The following is an 18,754-nucleotide window of genomic DNA, read 5'->3' as shown; positions in this document are numbered from 1 at the left end:
ACACTCTGGTGTGAATGCCAGGCATCATGTTTGGAGCAAACCAGGCACCGCTCATCACCAGGCCAATACCATCCCTACAGTGAAGCATGGTGGTGACAGCATCATACTGTGGGGATGTTTTTCAGCGGCAGGGACTGGGAGACTAGTCAGGATAAAGGGAAAGATGACTGCAGCAATGTACAGAGACATCCTGGATGAAAACCTGCTCCAGAGCGCTCTTGACCTCAGACTGGGGCGACGGTTCATCTTTCAGCAGGACAACGACCCTAAGGACACAGCCAACATATCAAAGGAGTGGCTTCAGGACAACTCTGTGAATGTCCTTGAGTGGCCCAGCCAGAGCCCAGACTTGAATCCTATTGAACATCTCTGGAGAGATCTTAAAATGGCTGTGCACCTACGCTTCCCATCCAACCTGATGGAGCTTGAGAGGTGCTGCAAAGAGGAATGGGCGAAACTGGCCAAGGATAGGTGTGCCAAGCTTGTGGCATCATATTCAACAAGACTTGAGGCTGGAATTGCTGCCAAAGGTGCATCGACAAAGTATTGAGCAAAGGCTGTGAATACTTATGTACATGGGATTTCTCAGTTTTTTTTATTTTTAATAAATTTGCAAAAACCTCAAACTTTTTTCACGTTGTCATTATGGGGTGTTGTGTGTAGAATTCTGAGGAAAAAAATGAATTTAATCCATTTTGGAATAAGGCTGTAACATAACAAAAGGTGGAAAAAGTGATGCACTGTAGATGACATGGGGCGGTCTAGCACTTTTTTGATATTAAAATAGCAAAAATGGAATACAAGGCTTACCTGAGATCATGCAACGTAGGACGTGGAGTAAAATTCTTAAGGTTACATTTTGCACAATGCAACAATTTACCACACAACTTTTACATGGATTTCACAGATTAACTGTTTTATGCATTCATTCTTTCAGAAACATTCCTCCATGTCACTTCCCTTTCCTTAGCAACTGTGTTGCTCGTTTTTTGTTGGATGGGCCCATAATCCTCATGCATGGTCACCAGCACCTCTTGCTCTGCTGACATGAAGGTTGTTTCCCTCAGTATGTCGGCCCTACAATCCGTGATTGAGTGGCTATTCAGTGCTCCAATCAAACTCATAAGGGCTTATACATTTGGCCATGAACACACATTAATCAAGAACAACCTATCAGATTGTGTGAGCTAATTGATATTTGTCTTTGTGGAATAGATTTATCCACTGGTGTGAAATCGTGCTATAGCAAGCTCAATTTCATTCCTAGATCCAGCATTATCTAATTGTGCTTGATGGAACAGAGCCCTGGAGGCATTTCTTTTTGAAGAATAGTTCAATATCCCATTCTGCTGTTCAGGACTTGTATGACAGCATTGCAAAAAGGACTGAAGCTGCTGTGAAGGTAATGGATAGCCCTTGATTTTAATATATTGTTAGGTATTGTGAGTTTGTTCATTCCCTAAAGTTTTCCAATCGGGGACATTACATTTTTGGAATACAGTGCTACCATGACTGTACATATCTATTCTATATAATGAATTATGAACATAATGCGGCTATAAAGATATTCCAGTTTTAAGGCATTGATTCAGAAGTCCTATCTTCACTGCTGATCTATGTGTGAGCCTGAGTTTAAAAACCATGCCAACTGCTGAAATGTAGAAAAAAGCTAATCTGTAAATTGCTAGGGCGGCACGGTGGCGCAGTGGGTAGCGCTGCTGCCTCGCAGTTGAGAGACCTGGGGACCCGGGTTCGCTTCCCGGGTCCTCCCTGCGTGGAGTTTGCATGTTCTCCCCGTGTCCGCATGGGTTTCCTCCGGGCGCTCCGGTTTCCTCCCACAGTCCAAAGACATGCAGGTTAGGTGGATTGCCGATTCTAAATTGGCCCTAGTGTGTGCTTGGTGTGTTTGTGTGTGTCCTGCGGTGGGTTGGCACCCTGCCCGGGATTGGTTCCTGCCTTGGGCCCTGTGTTGGCTGGGATTGGCTCCAGCAGACCCCCGTGACCCTGTGTTCGGATTCAGCGGGTTGGAAAACGGATGGATGGATGTAAATTGCTATGGATAAAGTACCAACCAAATGCAGTTGTTAAAAATCCCCCACTTGTTTCCTCATTCCTCACCCCATCAGATCTTTGTAATAGGAAATGTAGTTTTCTTTAATGAAGTAGAAAGAAGTTGTTCAGTTTAAGAAATGAACTTCTAAATAAAAGCTTGTGTCCTAGATATCTAGGTGTACAAGTTATGGGGTGCAGTATTTTATCTCCTTGGAGGATTCTACTAAGCAAATACGAATCTTCCCTATCTGCCCTGTGTACAACAACATATAAGCTCTCAAATTCTGCTGAAAGTGAAAAATTTAAAGCTTTATAAACAAACTAGATGCATTTGTAGTGATGTTAATAAATATGGAAAGTTAATCCATTATGAATTTTGCTACCTGCATGTAATTCAGAGTATGTTTTCTAATGGGTAAACTGGTCTATAGAAATCAGTGTTTGCATTAGCCCAAACCAGTATACTATGTAGTCCACAAAGTGATGATTAAATTGCACAGATGCATTAGTTCTTTACTCCATGCTCCTAATGATCTTCCCAGCTGTTAAGGTTACAAGGAAAGGCTGTAAAATTACTACAGAAGAGCATACACATTTTCTTAAGAATGTTAACTTTTGGTTTAATTCCACTCCTTCACATTCTGCTCTGGTTTTCTTTCTCATCAAACTCAAATACTGTCCAATCACTCTCATTCATTCACTATGCAGAACTCCCCCTACATTCACCGTGATGTCAGCCTGGAGATGCCACCACTGGTAAAGGTAATAGCTTAATTTCATGCTGTTTGGCACTTGCACTACTTTTGCAACATAAATTCTGTTACACTGTCTCAGGGCTGAGGGGTTATAGCTGGATCACTGGCCAAAAGAGATCAGTGTCCAAAATCTGCTACTTCTTGGAATGATACATTTACATCAATATCAAAGAGTGACAGGCTGTAGGTGGTCTGAGATATCTTTAACTATGCCAAAGTGAGTGATCCTCCATGTAAAACATTTTCAGCATCACAGAGCTAAAAATGTATAAATTCCTGTCCAGAGGTTAAGAACCATATAACATCATACAATAAATAAGTGTTTCAGTTCTTGGTATCCTTACAGCTCATTGAAAAAGTGATGTACACCTGCATACCTTTGCTACTTCATCGAGTAGAGTAAAGGAAGTGTAACGAGATCAAGTATTGCTTATTCTAAAATAATATTCTAAAATGGCCTGGACACATTTGTTGGTACTCCTAGATAAGATCATAAATAATTGGATTACAGTGATTTTTCAAACTAGATGTTTTCTTTAATTTGTATCACACGTCTCTAATCATGCAATCAGTCCTTCAGCCAATTTCAATGGAAAAAGGTAGTCACACTGCTGTTTGGTACCATCTTGTGTCCCACATTTAACATAGATCAGAGAAAGCAAAGGAGAGAGTTGTCTGAGGAAAACAAGAAGAAAAAAGTACAAACATGTTAAAGGCAAAGGCTATAAGATAATCTCCAAGCAGCTTCACGTTCCTGTGACAAGAGCTGCAAATATCACTAAGAAGTTTAAAGTCCATGGGATTGTTGCCAATATCTCTGGATGCAGCCGCAAGAGGAAAATCAACCCTGGAATGGGCAGGAGGATAGTGAGAATGGTAGACAAAAATCCAAGGAGAACTTCCAAAGAGATACAAACTAAACACCAGGGTCAAGGTCCATCAGTGTCCGATTGCACCATTGTTAGTTTCCAGTCCTTGCAGCGACAATTGTGGGCTCTTCTTTTTTCATGGAGGGGTACCCACACATTTTTCTATGTATGTTAAGCTGTACAAATTGAAATGAATTAATGAATACAATTTTTGCCTGTAAACTGACCTGCATTTTGCTGCTAGTACTACTTTTAAAACCAGGTGCCCAGGAGAGTTAAACTCTAACAGGATAGGCCAGATGTGTGACTCAAGTATCTCTATCTAACCTTCATACTTTCTTAATTGTAGTCATGCAGGCTCAATTAATTAGCATTTAAACAAGTATTGTGAGCTTCATTTGCACTTGCAATGGTGTTGCTGAATGGACTGGGAACTGAACATGAAAATTATTTTATCTACGGGCAATTCATTAAGCAGCAAAGCAGACAGTACTTGGAACTCCTAAGACCTCTACCTTTAAATGTTATGTTTACCCCACTGTTACCAGGAATGAATTGAATGTAAGAGACATCAATGTTATATAAAATCCAGTTACTGGTGTGTACTTTTGCTACAGTTATTTCCTACTTTTTTTTTAATTAAGTAGGTTAAAGAGACCCTCTAATTCATGAAGTCCTTCTCACTGGTCACCTTTCAAACAGCCTCTTGAGCCTTTTGGTATTCAAAGATGCTACCTCGCTCAACAAAGCAAGTACTAGCCTTCCTTTTGTTTGAGAGGTGTCTGTCCAGTGAATCATGTGGCTGGTTATGATCACCATACCCTCCTCCTCCAGGGGTCTGCAGACAGAATCGGTCCTGCCAACAAAAAAAGTGAAAGGTTCAATAAAATGCAAGAAAACAACATGACAGAGTCTGACCTTGTGACAAATGATAAATACAGTGGGATGTATAAAATTTAAGGTTGCATTAAATTTGTGGGAAACAAAAATCAATTAATGTAATCCTTAATTATATCATTGCTCTTGGACCAAGTTACCAACTAATTAATAAACAGAACTGGCAAATTACTTGGACTACATTTTAATTATCAGGAGGTGTATCTTCAAGTAGGTGTTCATGGATGGCCTTATTATGACAACTTCATCAATACCAGAATGCAAATGGATTGTTCAGGGCCTGAAAGGGCCTATGACTTAGGCAAGATTTTGAAACCAATCAGGTTAACCCAAGTTGCAGATGTTGAAGAAAGAAAATGTAGTTGACAGATTTCCCTTTTACCTTGTAGAACACTAATCCCACCACAAAGCTGCCTGTCAAACGAATGCGTAAGGTTTTTAAATACACCCAGAAAAGCACAGCATTAATACATTAAGTTGTGAATTAATTTAGAGTGGAAGTGGTGGAAACAGCAAGGCTGCTGGAAACTTTAAATCATGGCATCCTCCCACAGATACTATGGCCCTTGCTAGTCTATAAATTATCACTGTCAACTGCTGAGATTTTGGAAAGTAAGATTAGCCAATATCTGCGCAGACCACTAGATTTAAGCAGCATTGTTTTGTTTAGGCATTGCAACATGCTCATGCTGCAAATTAACTCTCAGTGAGTTAGGAGTTCGCGGTTACCTGTGCTAAACAGTTACAGCTACACAGGTAGTCTATTGCTGCCAAGGTCTCCTAAGGCAGGGACAGCGGTTAGGACAGAAAACAGAGGGGACAATATATAATCATTAAAGTTGAGAAATGGTTCTGGTACCAAGACTGGCAGATCTTGGCTGTTTCAAATCAATACACTATGACAAGATTCATGGATAGGATAATCATAAACTGATCCAAGATTAGATGCAAGCAGTGTGAGGAGGAGTACATCAGTAGGATGGTGGGGTTACAACAGGAGCAGTACATGAACTGTAAACCTTAATGGTCTTGAGTTAAGACAGGCCAAGCCTTATTACATCTGATTTTTGATTGTGTCAGTCTTTGATGTTCTCCCAAGTCCAGTGCCCCTTTTTTGGTGTGGTAAAGTGATTTAATTAGGCCCCCTATACCTTCCAAGTAGAATACTGGAGTACATTTTCAGTTTTTTCCCCCAAAAACATTGCTACTGCTGTTACCATGTGCAGGTGCTGAAAGTGCAGTGCCACAAATTGCAGAGAGCACTTCCAGAAATATAGGCAATTGCTTTCTTCAGAACAATAGAGAAGCCCCAGTCCCTGCCAAGAGTATCAGGAGGACTAAGGATAATATCTGAGTGGTAGCTGAAAGTCAACTTAGGGAGGCAGTTGAAATTCACAGATAACATTGAAGTGACCACCTTAAAGCCAGGCATTGCACTGGCATCCATGATATCAAAGAAAGTGATTATGCAAGGGCCCAAATCAAGTGATTATGCAAGGGCCAAGCGTCCCCTAGGAATAACTGACCGAGGAGGTTATCACAAGGAAAAGGATACATATGAGGACTAGGTCAACAAGCGTTGCAGCTAAAGTAGCATGCATGGTGTGTGCCCAATGAGGTGGCCTGTTGGGATTTCACAGGACAATCGGTCTACAAAGCCCATTGTTGTATTGCTATTACAGGGGCACATAAACAGTAAGTCATCAAAATCATTAGGGAGGTAGCAGAGAGGGCATGCAGCTGACAAGGATCAAAAGGAATGACCCATAGTCAACACATGCTACTTGAACACAAGTTGGGTTTTGACCAGCCCTTAGCAGAGTTACCTAGGAGAGGGTGTCTGATGTTGACAGAAATTAAACCCCCAGAGAGCCCAGATTACATCACTGAGGATGTGTCCAAGTACACCAGAAGACATCTGTTTAAACTTGAGGTGTAGATTTAATACTTCAACCATGTTTGCGTCTTACGTCTCTGCCGCTCGTGTTGTGAAGAGGGGGGCTGAATGCACCCCAAGGAGACGCGGTTGCTCCTCTGAAACCCCTCCTTAAACGGTGATACAATGGGAAACAAATAGTTTTTTTTTACCTTCTCTTTGCTTGATCAGCTACTGGCTTGCTGCTGCTGCTGCCGTGCCACGTGATCTGCATCTTGCACGGCGCCTCAAACATTTAAAAGCCTGTACAGCAGCTGTCCTACTCTTTGTCTTTTATTTCCAGCCCCGGGTGTGTTTAAATCTCTTGGCACAAATTTAGGTTCTTGATCATTTTTAGTTTAAAATTGAAAAATTGAATAAGAATCTCTGAAAATCACATTAAAGTTCGATAAATTTTGAAAAGAATGATACAAAACATATACAGGTAGGTTTAAAAATAAGCCAGAGTTAAAGCGTGACAAAAAACATGACATAAAAATGTGACACATTATATATATATATATATATTATATATATACAATATGGAAGAGAAGGTCTGTGATACGGTTTGCATATTTGCAGCTGGAGATCCACACAGGGAGAAAAATGAATCACGTATCATAAAGTAGTTTTTATTCCTGAGCTTTCAACCCCTGCCAGGGGTCTTCATCAGAGGATAATGCGCGCGCACACACACACACACACACACACACACACACACTAGAACTTAGTACAATCTAGACAAGAACAGGCCATTCAGCCTAACAAAGCTTGCCAGTCCTATTCACTTACTTCTTCCAAAAAAACATTGAGTTTTGAAAGTCCCTAAAGTCTTACAGTCTACCACACTACTTGGTAGCTTATTCCAAGTGTCTACCGTTCTATGTGTGATTTACCCTTAACAAGTTTCCAACTGTGTCCCTGTGTTCTTAATGAACTAATTTTAAAATAACAGTCTCGATGCACTGTACTAATTCCTTTCATAATTTTAAACCCTTCAATCATGTCATCTTTTAATTGTCTTTTGTTTAAACTGTGTAAGGTCAGCTCTTTTACTCTTTCCTCATAATTCAACCCCTGTAGCCCTGATATCAGCCTAGTTTCTCTTCTCTGGACCTTTTCTAGTGCTGCCATGTCCTTTTTGTAGCCTGGAGACCAAAACTGCACACAGTACTCCAGATGATGCCTCACCAGTGTGTTATAAAGCTTGAGCAGAAATTCCTTGGACTTGTACTCCACACATCATGCTATATAACCTAACATTCTGTTTGCCTTCTTAATGGCTTCTGAACACAGTCGGGAAGTCGATAGCGTAGAGTCCACTATGACTCCTAAATCCTTCTCATAAGGTGTACTCTCAATTTTCTGACCGCTCATTGTGTATTCAACCCTAACATTTTTACTTCCTGTGTGTAATACTTACTATTTACACACTTACTATTTACAGCCTCTGGCGCTGACGTCCGAGGTTCGATTCCCGAGAGGGAGTGCAGTGGAGTGTGTACGCCTGATGAGCCCAGAATGAGGGCGAAACACGTGTCGCGTACTCTTTGCATTTATTTGACAGTAAACTATTTCAACCATTCTATGATCTGCTCCTCACAAACTGAGGGCACCGTGGCTGATGTTAGCAGATTGCTGGCCAACCACAAGCGTTACCTGGTAGGTAACCACCCATACAATCAGATTGGGACACAGACTTCGAATGCCGTGAATATATATATTATACATAATATATATAACACAATATGGGATATGTTCACCCTCCTCTTCCCCCAAAGCGTTAGAAAAAAAGGTTTTGTTTTTAAGCAATTTAGAATTGCACTTATTGTTTTCAGCCTAATATCATACACACCTGCTGCCTAAACCAGATGCACAAACAAAATCAATCAAACCCGTAGTTCACACTGGACTAATATGCAGTCACCCTTTAACCTGACAGCATCTCTTTGGGCTGTAGGAGAAAGCCATGAAGAACATGCAAAATCAAAAACAAAGGACACATGGGAATGAAATTACAGATCCAAGAGCTAAATGTGCTGGAATAATTTAAATAAATATTACTTGGCATATAGTATAAAGTAAGCAGTGTGAATCTATGAATTTCTCATGACTGTTTTTACATCAGTCTAAATACGGATACCTTCATTAGAAAAATGTCAGTCCTTCATTATACTAAATGTTAACTTCTGCTTCCATCCCACCACATTCTAAGACACTAACTGTTCATTAATCTACTTGAATTTACCCCAGGGTCAATTTTCACTGATGTTTTAGCACCAAGGTTTAAGGTTCTTCCATCTGCACGGTGAAGAAGATTTAGACCTGATGAGCCTGGCTGGCCTCCTGCAAGATAAGTTCAAAAGTGAATTTATTGATATTGACTTATTGATCTATTAACTCTGATACCATTAATATAACATTTTATAAAAGTGTTATAAAGACCAAAAGAAACCTTTGTTAAGGTTTTTGTTACATAAGGGGAAATGAGTAAGTTTTTCAGTACCTAAACTAAAGTGTTATGTTTGTACTCCAGTGAACAAAAGTACCATGCAGTCATAATGAGAAACCGGACCATGCAGGTTGTGATGGTAGTACAATGATTAGCATGCTTGCCTTTCATCCAAGGAGCATTGGTTTGACTAATAACCATTAAGTTTTAAGTTTTTCTTTAATCAAGCATATCCTGCACTATGTTTTTCATGGTCCAAACCATTGTACCTGACCTTTTTTCAATTTAGGGTTCTTTGCGCTGAAGAAAATTTACTAAATGTAACTTATTTAAAGGTAAAAAAGGCTGGCAATAATGTTTATAATTTCTTATTACTTTTTACCCTTCCACTGTTCCACTTCCTTGTCTCAGGCAATTCCAGGTAACTCAGCTAGCATGTAAAAAAGATATTTATGAGTGAATGGCTTTGCTGTTAGAGGAGTCCTAACCAACAGCTGCAACTGAACATAGAGAGCAGAATGTGAGGTCACCTTTAATTCCATAGGGCTGGAGAGTCCTACGCTCGGTTAGCACTGACAGCACAACCTCTTCTCGAAAGAGCAGCTCTCTAATCACCCCATCACCTCCACAGTAACAGCCTAGCCCTCCAGATTCAGGGCGAAGTGAGAATCTCTGCAGGACTACTGGGTACCTATCAAAAAATAGCAGAGCAAGTTATTTTATCCCCTCTTACTGGTCAAAAGGTGGCAAAATCAAAAGACAAATGAGGGAAAAACAAAACATTTATACTGCATCTTTCCTCTCTGTGAGCATCAAGTATGAAATACATGAGGGAAATAACAGTAATTACAAACCGTTTAGGTGTAATTTATAAATCTGAAAAATACTTTATCGGTCTAGTAAAAGAGGTAGGCAATTTTCAGAAAAATCTGTAACATAAACCTGAATGGTGAGATTCATACAGAAGCAATAAACAGTCAAGGCAGTATATTTTTGCAATGTATTTTATAACAGTGTAGCACACCTTTCAAAATTCTGAACACCTGCTGCAATTCTAACCTCAAAAATGTCAAATAGTTGTATTTGTTATTGTGATGCCAGGGTTGCATTAAATGTTTGAGCCTGGTTATTGTAGTGTAGTTTGGCCATTCTCCCCAAGTCTACGTGTACTTTTAATCCCACACGTGAAAGACAGACTATTAAGTTGATTCCTTGTGTGAGTGTGAATACAGGTGTGAGTGTGAGTGGGCTCTCTAATTGACTGAAGCTCCATCTTGAGTTGATTCCTGCTATTTCCCTGATGCTGCTAGGATATGCTCCACATTCTTGTGACCCTGAATTGAAATAGACAGGTCTGAGAATGTTATGAATGTTTCTATTTAAAAAAAAAAAGACAGGGTTTAAACAGTTTAGTTTATCCTTATCCCACTTAACTGCCAGTTCACTATAAAATATTGTGTAAAATAGAAGTGGAACATATACACAAATAGAATGATAAAAAATGAAAAGATAAGAATTATAAAATACATACACAAATATACATATAAACAAGATAATTTTAAAATAGTAAATGAAAACATCTGATGGTATTGATTTCATAACTACAGTTAGGTCCATAAATATTTAGACAGAGACAACTTTTTTCTAGTTTTGGTTCTGTACATTACCACAATGAATTTTAAATGAAACAACTCAGATGCAGTTGAAGTGCAGACTTTCAGCTTTAATTCAGTGGGGTGAACAAAACGATTGTATAAAAATGTGAGGCAACTAAAGCATTTTTTGAACACAATCCTTTCATTTCAGGGGCTCAAAAGTAATTGGACTAATTAAATAACTGGAAATATAATGTTCATTTCTAATACTTGGTTGAAAACCCTTTGCTAGCAATGACAGCCTGAAGTCTTGAACTCATGGACATCACCAGATGCTGGGTTTCCTCATTTTTAATGCTCTGCCAGGCCTTTACTGCGGCGGCTTTCAGTTGCTGGGCCTTTCTGTCCGACGTTTAGTCTTCAACAAGTGAAATGCCTGCTCAATTGGGTTAAGATCATGTGACTGACTTGGCCATTCAAGAATTTTCCACTTCTTTGCTTTAATAATCTCCTGGGTTGCTTTGGCTGTATGTTTTGGGTCATTGTCCATCTGTATCATGAAACGCCACCCAATCAATTTGACGTCATTTAGCTGGATTTGAGCAGACAGCATGTCTCTGAACACCTCAGAATTCATTTGGCTGCTTCTGTCCTGTGTCACATCATCAATAAACACTAGTGTCCCAGTGCCACTGGCAGCCATGCACGCCCAAGCCATCACACTGCCTCCACCGTGTTTTACAGATGATGTGCTATGCTTTGGATAATGAGCTGTTCCACGCCTTCTCCATACTTTTTTCTTGCCATCATTCTGGTAGAGGTTGATCTTGGTTTCATCTGTCCAAAGAATGTTTTTCCAAAACTGTGCTGGCTTTTTTAGATGTTCTTTAGCAAAGTCCAATCTAGCCTTTCTATTCTTGGGGCTTATGAGTGGCTTGCACCTTGCAGTGCACCCTCTGTATTTACTTTCATGCAGTCTTCTCTTTATGGTAGACTTTGATATCGATACGCCTACCCCCTGGAGAGTGTTGTTCACTTGGTTGGCTGTTGTGAAGGGGTTTCTCTTCACCATGGAAATGATTCTGTGATTATCCACCACTGTTGTGTTCCGTGGACGTCCAGGTCTTTTTGCATTGCTGAGTTCACCAGTGCTTGCTTTCTTTCTCAGGATGTATCAAACTGTAGATTTTGCCACTCGTAATAGTTGGCGCAGTGGGTAGCGCTGCTGCCTCGCAGTTGGGAGACCTGGGTTCGCTTCCCGGGTCCTCCCTGCGTGGAGTTTGCATGTTCTCCCCATGTCTGCGTGGGTTTCCTCCGGGCGCTCCGGTTTCCTCCCACAGTCCAAAGACATGCAGGTTAGGTGGATTGGCGATTCTAAATTGGCCCTAGTGTGTGCTTGGTGTGTGGGTGTGTTTGTGTGTGTCCTGTGGTGGGTTGGCACCCTGCCCAGGATTGGTTCCCTGCCTTGTGCCCTGTGTTGGCTGGGATTGGCTCCAGCAGACCCTGTGTTCGGATTCAGCGGGTTGGAAAATGGATGGATGGATGGAATATTGTAGCAATTTCTCAGATGGGTTTTTTCTGTTTTCGCAGTTTAAGGATGGCTTCTTTCACCTGCATGGAGAGCTCCTTTGACCGCATGTTGTCTGTTCACAGCAAAAGCTTCCACATGCAAGCACCACACCTCAAATCAACTCCAGGACTTTTACCTGATTAACTGATAATGACATAACAACGGACTTGCCCACACCTGCCCATAAAATAGCCTTTGATTCAATTGTCCAATTACTTTTGAGCCCCTGAAATGAAGGGATTGTGTTCAAAAAATGCTTTAGATGCCTCACATTTTTATGCAATCGTTTTGTTCACCCCACTGAATTAAAGCTGAAAGTCTGCACTTCAACCGCATCTGAGTTGTTTCATTTAAAATTCATTGTGGTAATATACAGAACCAAAACTAGAAAAAAAGTTGTCTCTGTCTAAATATTTATGGACCTAACCATATGTCTGAGGTCACTGCAATAAGTGGAAAAGTTTATAATGAGATGACTGCACAAGTGTTTAATGGCTTATCAAATTTGTAATAAAAGACGTTTACCAAGGGTGCAGCTTGTCCCTCAACCTATTCAAGATTTTGTAGGCAAGAATATCCAAGGGTTGGAGAGTATCAGCATCTCTTAATGTGTAGATGATGATGTCACCTTGGCCTTATCTGACTGTGAATTCTGGAACACAATGGGGACAGTTCACAGCAGAGTTTGCAATAGAAAGGGTGAGAAACAGCACCTGCAAATAAGTGGCCACAGTTCCCTACCAGAAGTGAGTGTGCTCTCTGTTGATCTGGGAGAGAGATAAGGTTAAATATTGCAGATGGTGACATGAATAGAAGATAAAAGCTTTTTCTGAGGATGTAATTACCAGTCTCCTAATCATTCTTTGCCTATGGTCATGAAATGTCACTAAAAGAATAGCGGTGTACTTTCATGATCAAGATGACCTTCTACTGTATATGGTGTTGCATAGTTAAAGTTGGATGTCAGAGGTGATAATTTTGATAAACAAGAAAACACTAGATTAGAGTGGCCGCTTCTTCAGACTGAGATGAGCCACATAACATTGATGCAAACTGCTCATAATTCATTGGATTTGCACCAATGAAGTCTTTTTAGAATATTCACTTTATGCTTTTTATTACTGTTACATTGCCTCTTACATCCATTTAAGCCACTTTTGTCTCAAGGCATTTGCTGAAGAGGCTCCAATGCAAATAAATATACTGTGACTGAAATCAAATGCATTGGTCAATAGTGGAATTGGTTAAAAAAAAAAAAAGCTGTTTCACTCACAGATGGATAAAGAAGAATAGAATGTGGTGTGAACCTTATTAGCTCAGTACATTAAATGAGGCTTTTGAGATAAAAATTGCTTTTCAGCAGACTTCATATTTAATCATTTTCCAGTTGTTCTGTGTTAATTACGTACCTACATAAAAGTAAAATATTTCAATGTAAAGCATTGTTTATTTTTCTATGATAGTTCAAGATTACTAAAAACATATCATAACCTAGGGATTTAATGGTTTATATATTGTTTCTGTTTGTGTCAAAAGTTGTTCATTTTCATAATTTAGATTATCATTGCTGCCCATTAATTTAAAAACAACATTTTCCTCAAATATCAACTTTAAAAGTCTGGCCAATACTTGTCCTGACAGAGAACACTCTCATTCCACGTTCAAACTCTCCTGACTGGAAGCAGGCATTTACACACCTCTCCAAGGATCATACATGGGTCAGTCATGCCCCCTGGTGGTCCACTATAAAACTGCAACTTTGATCTACAGCTTAACTCTTTTCATCATCTCAGTTGTATTTTCCAGGTGAGGATGTCATGATGGCAGCAGGCCAAACATGTCAGCCCAGACTTTCCTGGCCCTAGATACAGATTCCAGCTCTTCCAGGGCAATTCCCAGGTGTTGCCAAGCCAACCTGCAGATATTATCCCTCCAGTGTGTCCTGGGTCTGCTACATGGTCTCTGTCCATTGGGATCTGCCTAGAGTGGCCTGAGATTGGAGGGACATTGTAATGACATGTCCAAACCACCTTAACTGGCTCTTCTGAATACCATGGAGCAGTGACTCTCTCCTAAGGCTCTCCTGAATTGCTGACCTTTTCTCCTTATAATGGAGTGTCAACCCATTGGATCTGCAAAGAAACATTATTTCTGTCACTTTGTACTTGCAAACTCATTCTTTTGGTCATTACCCCACAGCACATGACCATAGGTAATGACAGGGATGAAGATCAACCAGTAAATCATGAATTCTGTCTTTAGACTCGGCATCCTCTTCACCACTATAGGCGAGTACAGAGCTCAAAAACCGCTGCCGGAGCTCCACTCCATATGTTGATATCAGGTTCCCTTCATCCATCATACGTGAACAAATAGTCTTAAATACTGCTTGTGCATTATAACAAGACAGATGACTGGGTCCCATATATTTTTCTAGGGCAAAAGCCACAAGAGTGATTTGTCCAGTGTACAAGTATAGTTCATGCCCAAGTCACTGCCCTCTAATTGCTTTCTCTCAGTACAGACATGCTAGGAGCCAAGCTTACCTGGTCTGAAAGAAACAAAACTCCCAATACCTAAGTGATCTGACACCCACTCTCTGTCTTCCTACATACCATCTTGACTTCATGCATGCCATCATGAGCCCTATTGCTGCTCTTTTCCGTAGGAAATATCACTTTTTTACTAGGAAATTTTCCCATTTGCTACTGTGGATTATTACCCTTTTGTATCCTGGGTGGCACAATGGTGCAATGGCAGATGATGTTACCACACAAATCTGGTATCCTAGGTTCAAAAACAACCAGTGTAATTTTTGAAGCCTACTCGTGCAGTGTTTGTATGGATGTTTCATGTTTTCTCTATGTCTAATTGTATTTTTTAAATCTAAATTATGTGTAGTCCCTTGTGAGTGACAATGTGAGTGGGTATATAAGTGAATGCACAATTCTGTTCTATACAGTTTTATTCAGGACTGGTTCAAATACAGTTCTACTCAGGACTGATTACTGCCTTGTACTCAAAAATGTTGGAATAGGCTCCAGGCACACACTACCCTGAACTACTGTAGATTAAGCTGGTTGGAGAAAAGTATGTATTGCACTTTTCTTGTTTTGTTTTTTACTTTACGTTACGTTACCTCATACCCTTTCCAAGACCAGTCTGAACATATAAATCCATTTGTCTAGACCAGGGGTGAACAATGTTGGTCCTGGAGAGCCACAGTGGCTACAGGTTTTCATTCCAACCCGATTGCTCAATTATAAACCAATCCTTTCCAATCTGCCCTCGTGGGCAGAAACTGGAGGTTCTTGCAAAACTGCAGGGGTCTACAGAAGTGCCCAGTTTGTGAATTCTGACCACAGACTTGTTGTTGCTACTTAGGATCCAGCTTAGGTATAGTATGTTATCACCTACTAGGAAAATGAGCCTGAACTTGGCCAGACTCCAAGATCAGGCTGTTTCTGATGAGTTTACATGCAGTTTGTGTGAGGAACTTGCAGATTTGGGTGCAACTGCCGATCCTAATGTGATGTGGGAGATCTTCCGTGACAAGACCCTGAAGGTTGCTGAGGGTTGTGTTGGTGTTACCGGTGTTCCCAGAACGAGGCATTTCATCTCGCAGGGCACCCTGAATATCATTGAGAGGAGTTGTAGCACACGGCTCAAGGGCAACTCTGGTCTGTACCGGGAACTGAGAAGGACAGCTGTGAGGGCTCTGAGGACAGATAAAGAGGAGTTTGTTAGAGGAATCTGTGAGCACGTGACACACCATCTGTGGTCTAGCGACCCACGTCCTGCTTACAGAGGAATCGAAGTATTACGCACATCCGAATCTGTTCCTCGGACAGTCACAGTCAGGGCAGCTGATGGAACGGTCCTTACGGATGACACTGCAGTTGTGACCCGCTGGGCTGGGTACTTTGAGCAGTTGTTGAAAGCTAATCCTCTGGCTAGGACATTGGATATCTCTGGGTCCACAGTCTTTGAGGCTGATCATCAAATTAGCTGTGAACCACCCAATCTCATGGAGACTGCATATGTGGTGAACCAGCTGAGGGGAGGAAAGGCTGCAGGGATCTGTGGTATCCGGGGTGAACTTCTCCAGGCTCGTGGAAAGGCTGTCCTCCTAGCATTGCAAGCAATCTTTGCTTCCATTTGGGAGACTGGCATCATCCCAACTGACTGGAAAACGGGACTTGTCATCCCTGTCTGGAAAGGGAAGGGTGATCGCCTGGATTGCAGCAACTACAGGGGGATAACACTGCTCTCGGTGCCAGGTAAGGTCCTTGCTAGGGTTGTCCTCCTTAGGATCCGTGATCACTTGCTCACCTACCAGCAACTGGAACAGTCTGGTTTTACGCCTAACAAGTCTACCATCGACCACATCCTGGCACTGAGGGTTCTCATGGAGTGCAAACGCGAATATCGGAAGAGCTTCTTTGCAGACTTTGTCGATTTTCATAAACCGTTCGACTCAGTTGATCGGTCTGCCCTGTTGGACATCCTGAGAGTTTGTGGGATCCCCTTGAGGTTATTGGATATCATGGCCGGCCTGTACACTCATACTGTGACTGCTGTGCAGAGTGGAGGCAGAACCTCTGTTTTTCCCAGTTGATTCTGGGGTTTGTCAGGGGTGTGTTCTTGCTCCTACTCTGTTCAATGCTTGTATGGACTGGGTGTTGGGCAAGGTCGTGGGGTCCAGCTGCTGTGGGGCATCTGTTGGTGAAGAAAGATTCACAGATCTTGACTTTGCTGACGATGCTGTGATCTGCGCTGAGTCAATGGAAGCTCTAATCAGGGTGCTTGAGAGACTGAGCGAGGAGTCCGAGTGTCTGGTCTTGTGAGTGTCCTGGATAAAAACCAATATCCAGGCCTTTAATGACATCTTGGGCACAGCCATCAGCAGTGTGTGTCTGCGGAGAGAGTGTCGACCTTGTCGAGAGGTTTACTTACCTTGACAGTGACATTCATGTCTCTGGTGACTCTTCCTATGAAGTCAGTAGATGGACTGGGACAGCATGGTGGGGGGGGGTCATGAGGTCACTGGAAAGGGGTGTGTGGCACTCCCGCTATCTATGCTAAAGGACGAAGGTCCAAGTCTTTAGAGTTCTGGTGCTTCCTGTCTTGCTATATGGTTGTGAGACATGGATGCTATCCAGTGACCTGAGACCAAGACTGGACTCCTTTGGTACTGTGTCTTTCCGGAAAATCCTTGGGTACCATTGGTTTGACTTTGTGTCGAATAAGCGGTTGCTCATGGAGTCCCGAATGAGGCACATTACCTGCATTGTGAGGGAGAGTCAGTTACGGCACTAGTGCCATGTGGCGCGTTTCCCCGAAGGTGATCCACCTCGTAAGATCCTCATTGTTGGTGACCCAAGTGGCTAGACCAGACCAAGGGGTCGCCCACGCAATACCTGGCTGCTACAGATAGAGGGTCATTTCCGGAGGGTGGGACTGGACCACGTGTCTGCCTGGGGGGTTACCAACCGGGATCCCGAGTTGTTTCGTTGTGTAGTGGGTGCGGCAACGCACTGTACCAAGTGCATGCTTCCCAACTTGACTTGACTTTCCAATCTCAGATCTTATTTAATTTTATGGCTTGTTAGTCTGCAATGTAAGGTTCCTATATCGTAGATTTTTTTCCTTTCCAAGGATATCATCAAAATGATTTGAAACCTAAAACGGATAATTTCCAGTCTGTCACATTTTCTATTATGCATTTTAATAAATCAAACAGTGCATGATGAACACACAAAGATGTAAATCGAAAACAAGCTAGAAGGTGAACTGCTGACTGCTTTGTCATTTACATCTTATTACTAACTAGCAAAATACCCACGCTTCGCAGTGGCGAACTATTTTTTGTTCGTTTATTACGATTATAATTATTTATTGATTCCCTTCTTTAGCTGACTGCCTGCTCATATAAGGCGCTCCGCTGTTTTTTTGTGAAGCAGCCTTTACACAGCTTCTCCGCTGTTTTATAAACGAACGCCATATAAGGCCATCCTTTTTCCTTGCTTCGCCAAGGAAGCAGCCTTTTTATTTAATCCACGGGTTCTCCGCTGTTTTATTGTTCATTTATTACGATTGTTATAGTTCTCTTTGTATACCATGTTGTCAGTTCAGCACTCCGGTTGTAATATGACCAAGCCGTGCAAGCTTACTGTTGAGAATGCAACGTATAGTTGTACAGGAGAAAAGCAATCTTGCCTCAAATCAATGGCAACCTTTTGTAGGTCTATGAACTTAATTTATGTGTCACTCGCTCGCTTCTTGTTGTTTCGCTGCCTTCTCAATTGTGTAATGAATGTTTTCTTCAGCGCTCTTTGGGGCTCTTCCTTGTTTTCTATGTACTGCGTTCACAGTCAGTTCACGTGATTACGTGGGAGGCGTGATGACGTGATACGCAACTCCGCCTCCCACGGCCATTGAGCTGCAGTCTATTAGAGTATATGGACAAAAAAGAGGTTCCAGTTATGACCATTACGCGTAGAATTTCGAAATGAAACCTGCCTAACTTTTGTAAGTAAGCTGTAAGGAATGAGCCTGCCAAATTTCAGCCTTCCACCTACACGGGAAATTGGAGAATTAGTGATGAGTGAGTCAGTGAGTGAGTGAGTGAGTCAGTGAGGGCTTTGCC

At 41.5% G+C, this 18,754-nt stretch overlaps 1 protein-coding gene across 1 annotated transcript in view; it reads right to left on the bottom strand.

Moving 5' to 3' along the window:
* Window positions 1-2,811: 2,811 nt before the first annotated feature.
* The window catches only part of oplah (5-oxoprolinase, ATP-hydrolysing), a 63,860-nt gene continuing 47,917 nt past the window's right edge, over window positions 2,812-18,754 (bottom strand). Inside the window, exons 25-27 of the mRNA XM_028804282.2 lie at window positions 9,471-9,631; window positions 8,737-8,834; window positions 2,812-4,532 (exon numbers count right to left, since the gene is read on the bottom strand). Coding sequence (XP_028660115.1) covers window positions 4,371-4,532; window positions 8,737-8,834; window positions 9,471-9,631 — 421 coding nt within the window. The 3' untranslated portion in view covers window positions 2,812-4,370. The remainder of the gene's footprint in view (window positions 4,533-8,736; window positions 8,835-9,470; window positions 9,632-18,754) is intronic.

The sequence above is a fragment of the Erpetoichthys calabaricus genome, chromosome 6, assembly GCF_900747795.2.
Source record: "Erpetoichthys calabaricus chromosome 6, fErpCal1.3, whole genome shotgun sequence".
In the NCBI taxonomy this organism is placed as follows: domain Eukaryota; kingdom Metazoa; phylum Chordata; class Cladistia; order Polypteriformes; family Polypteridae; genus Erpetoichthys; species Erpetoichthys calabaricus.
This window is presented reverse-complemented; position numbering and strand designations above follow the sequence as displayed.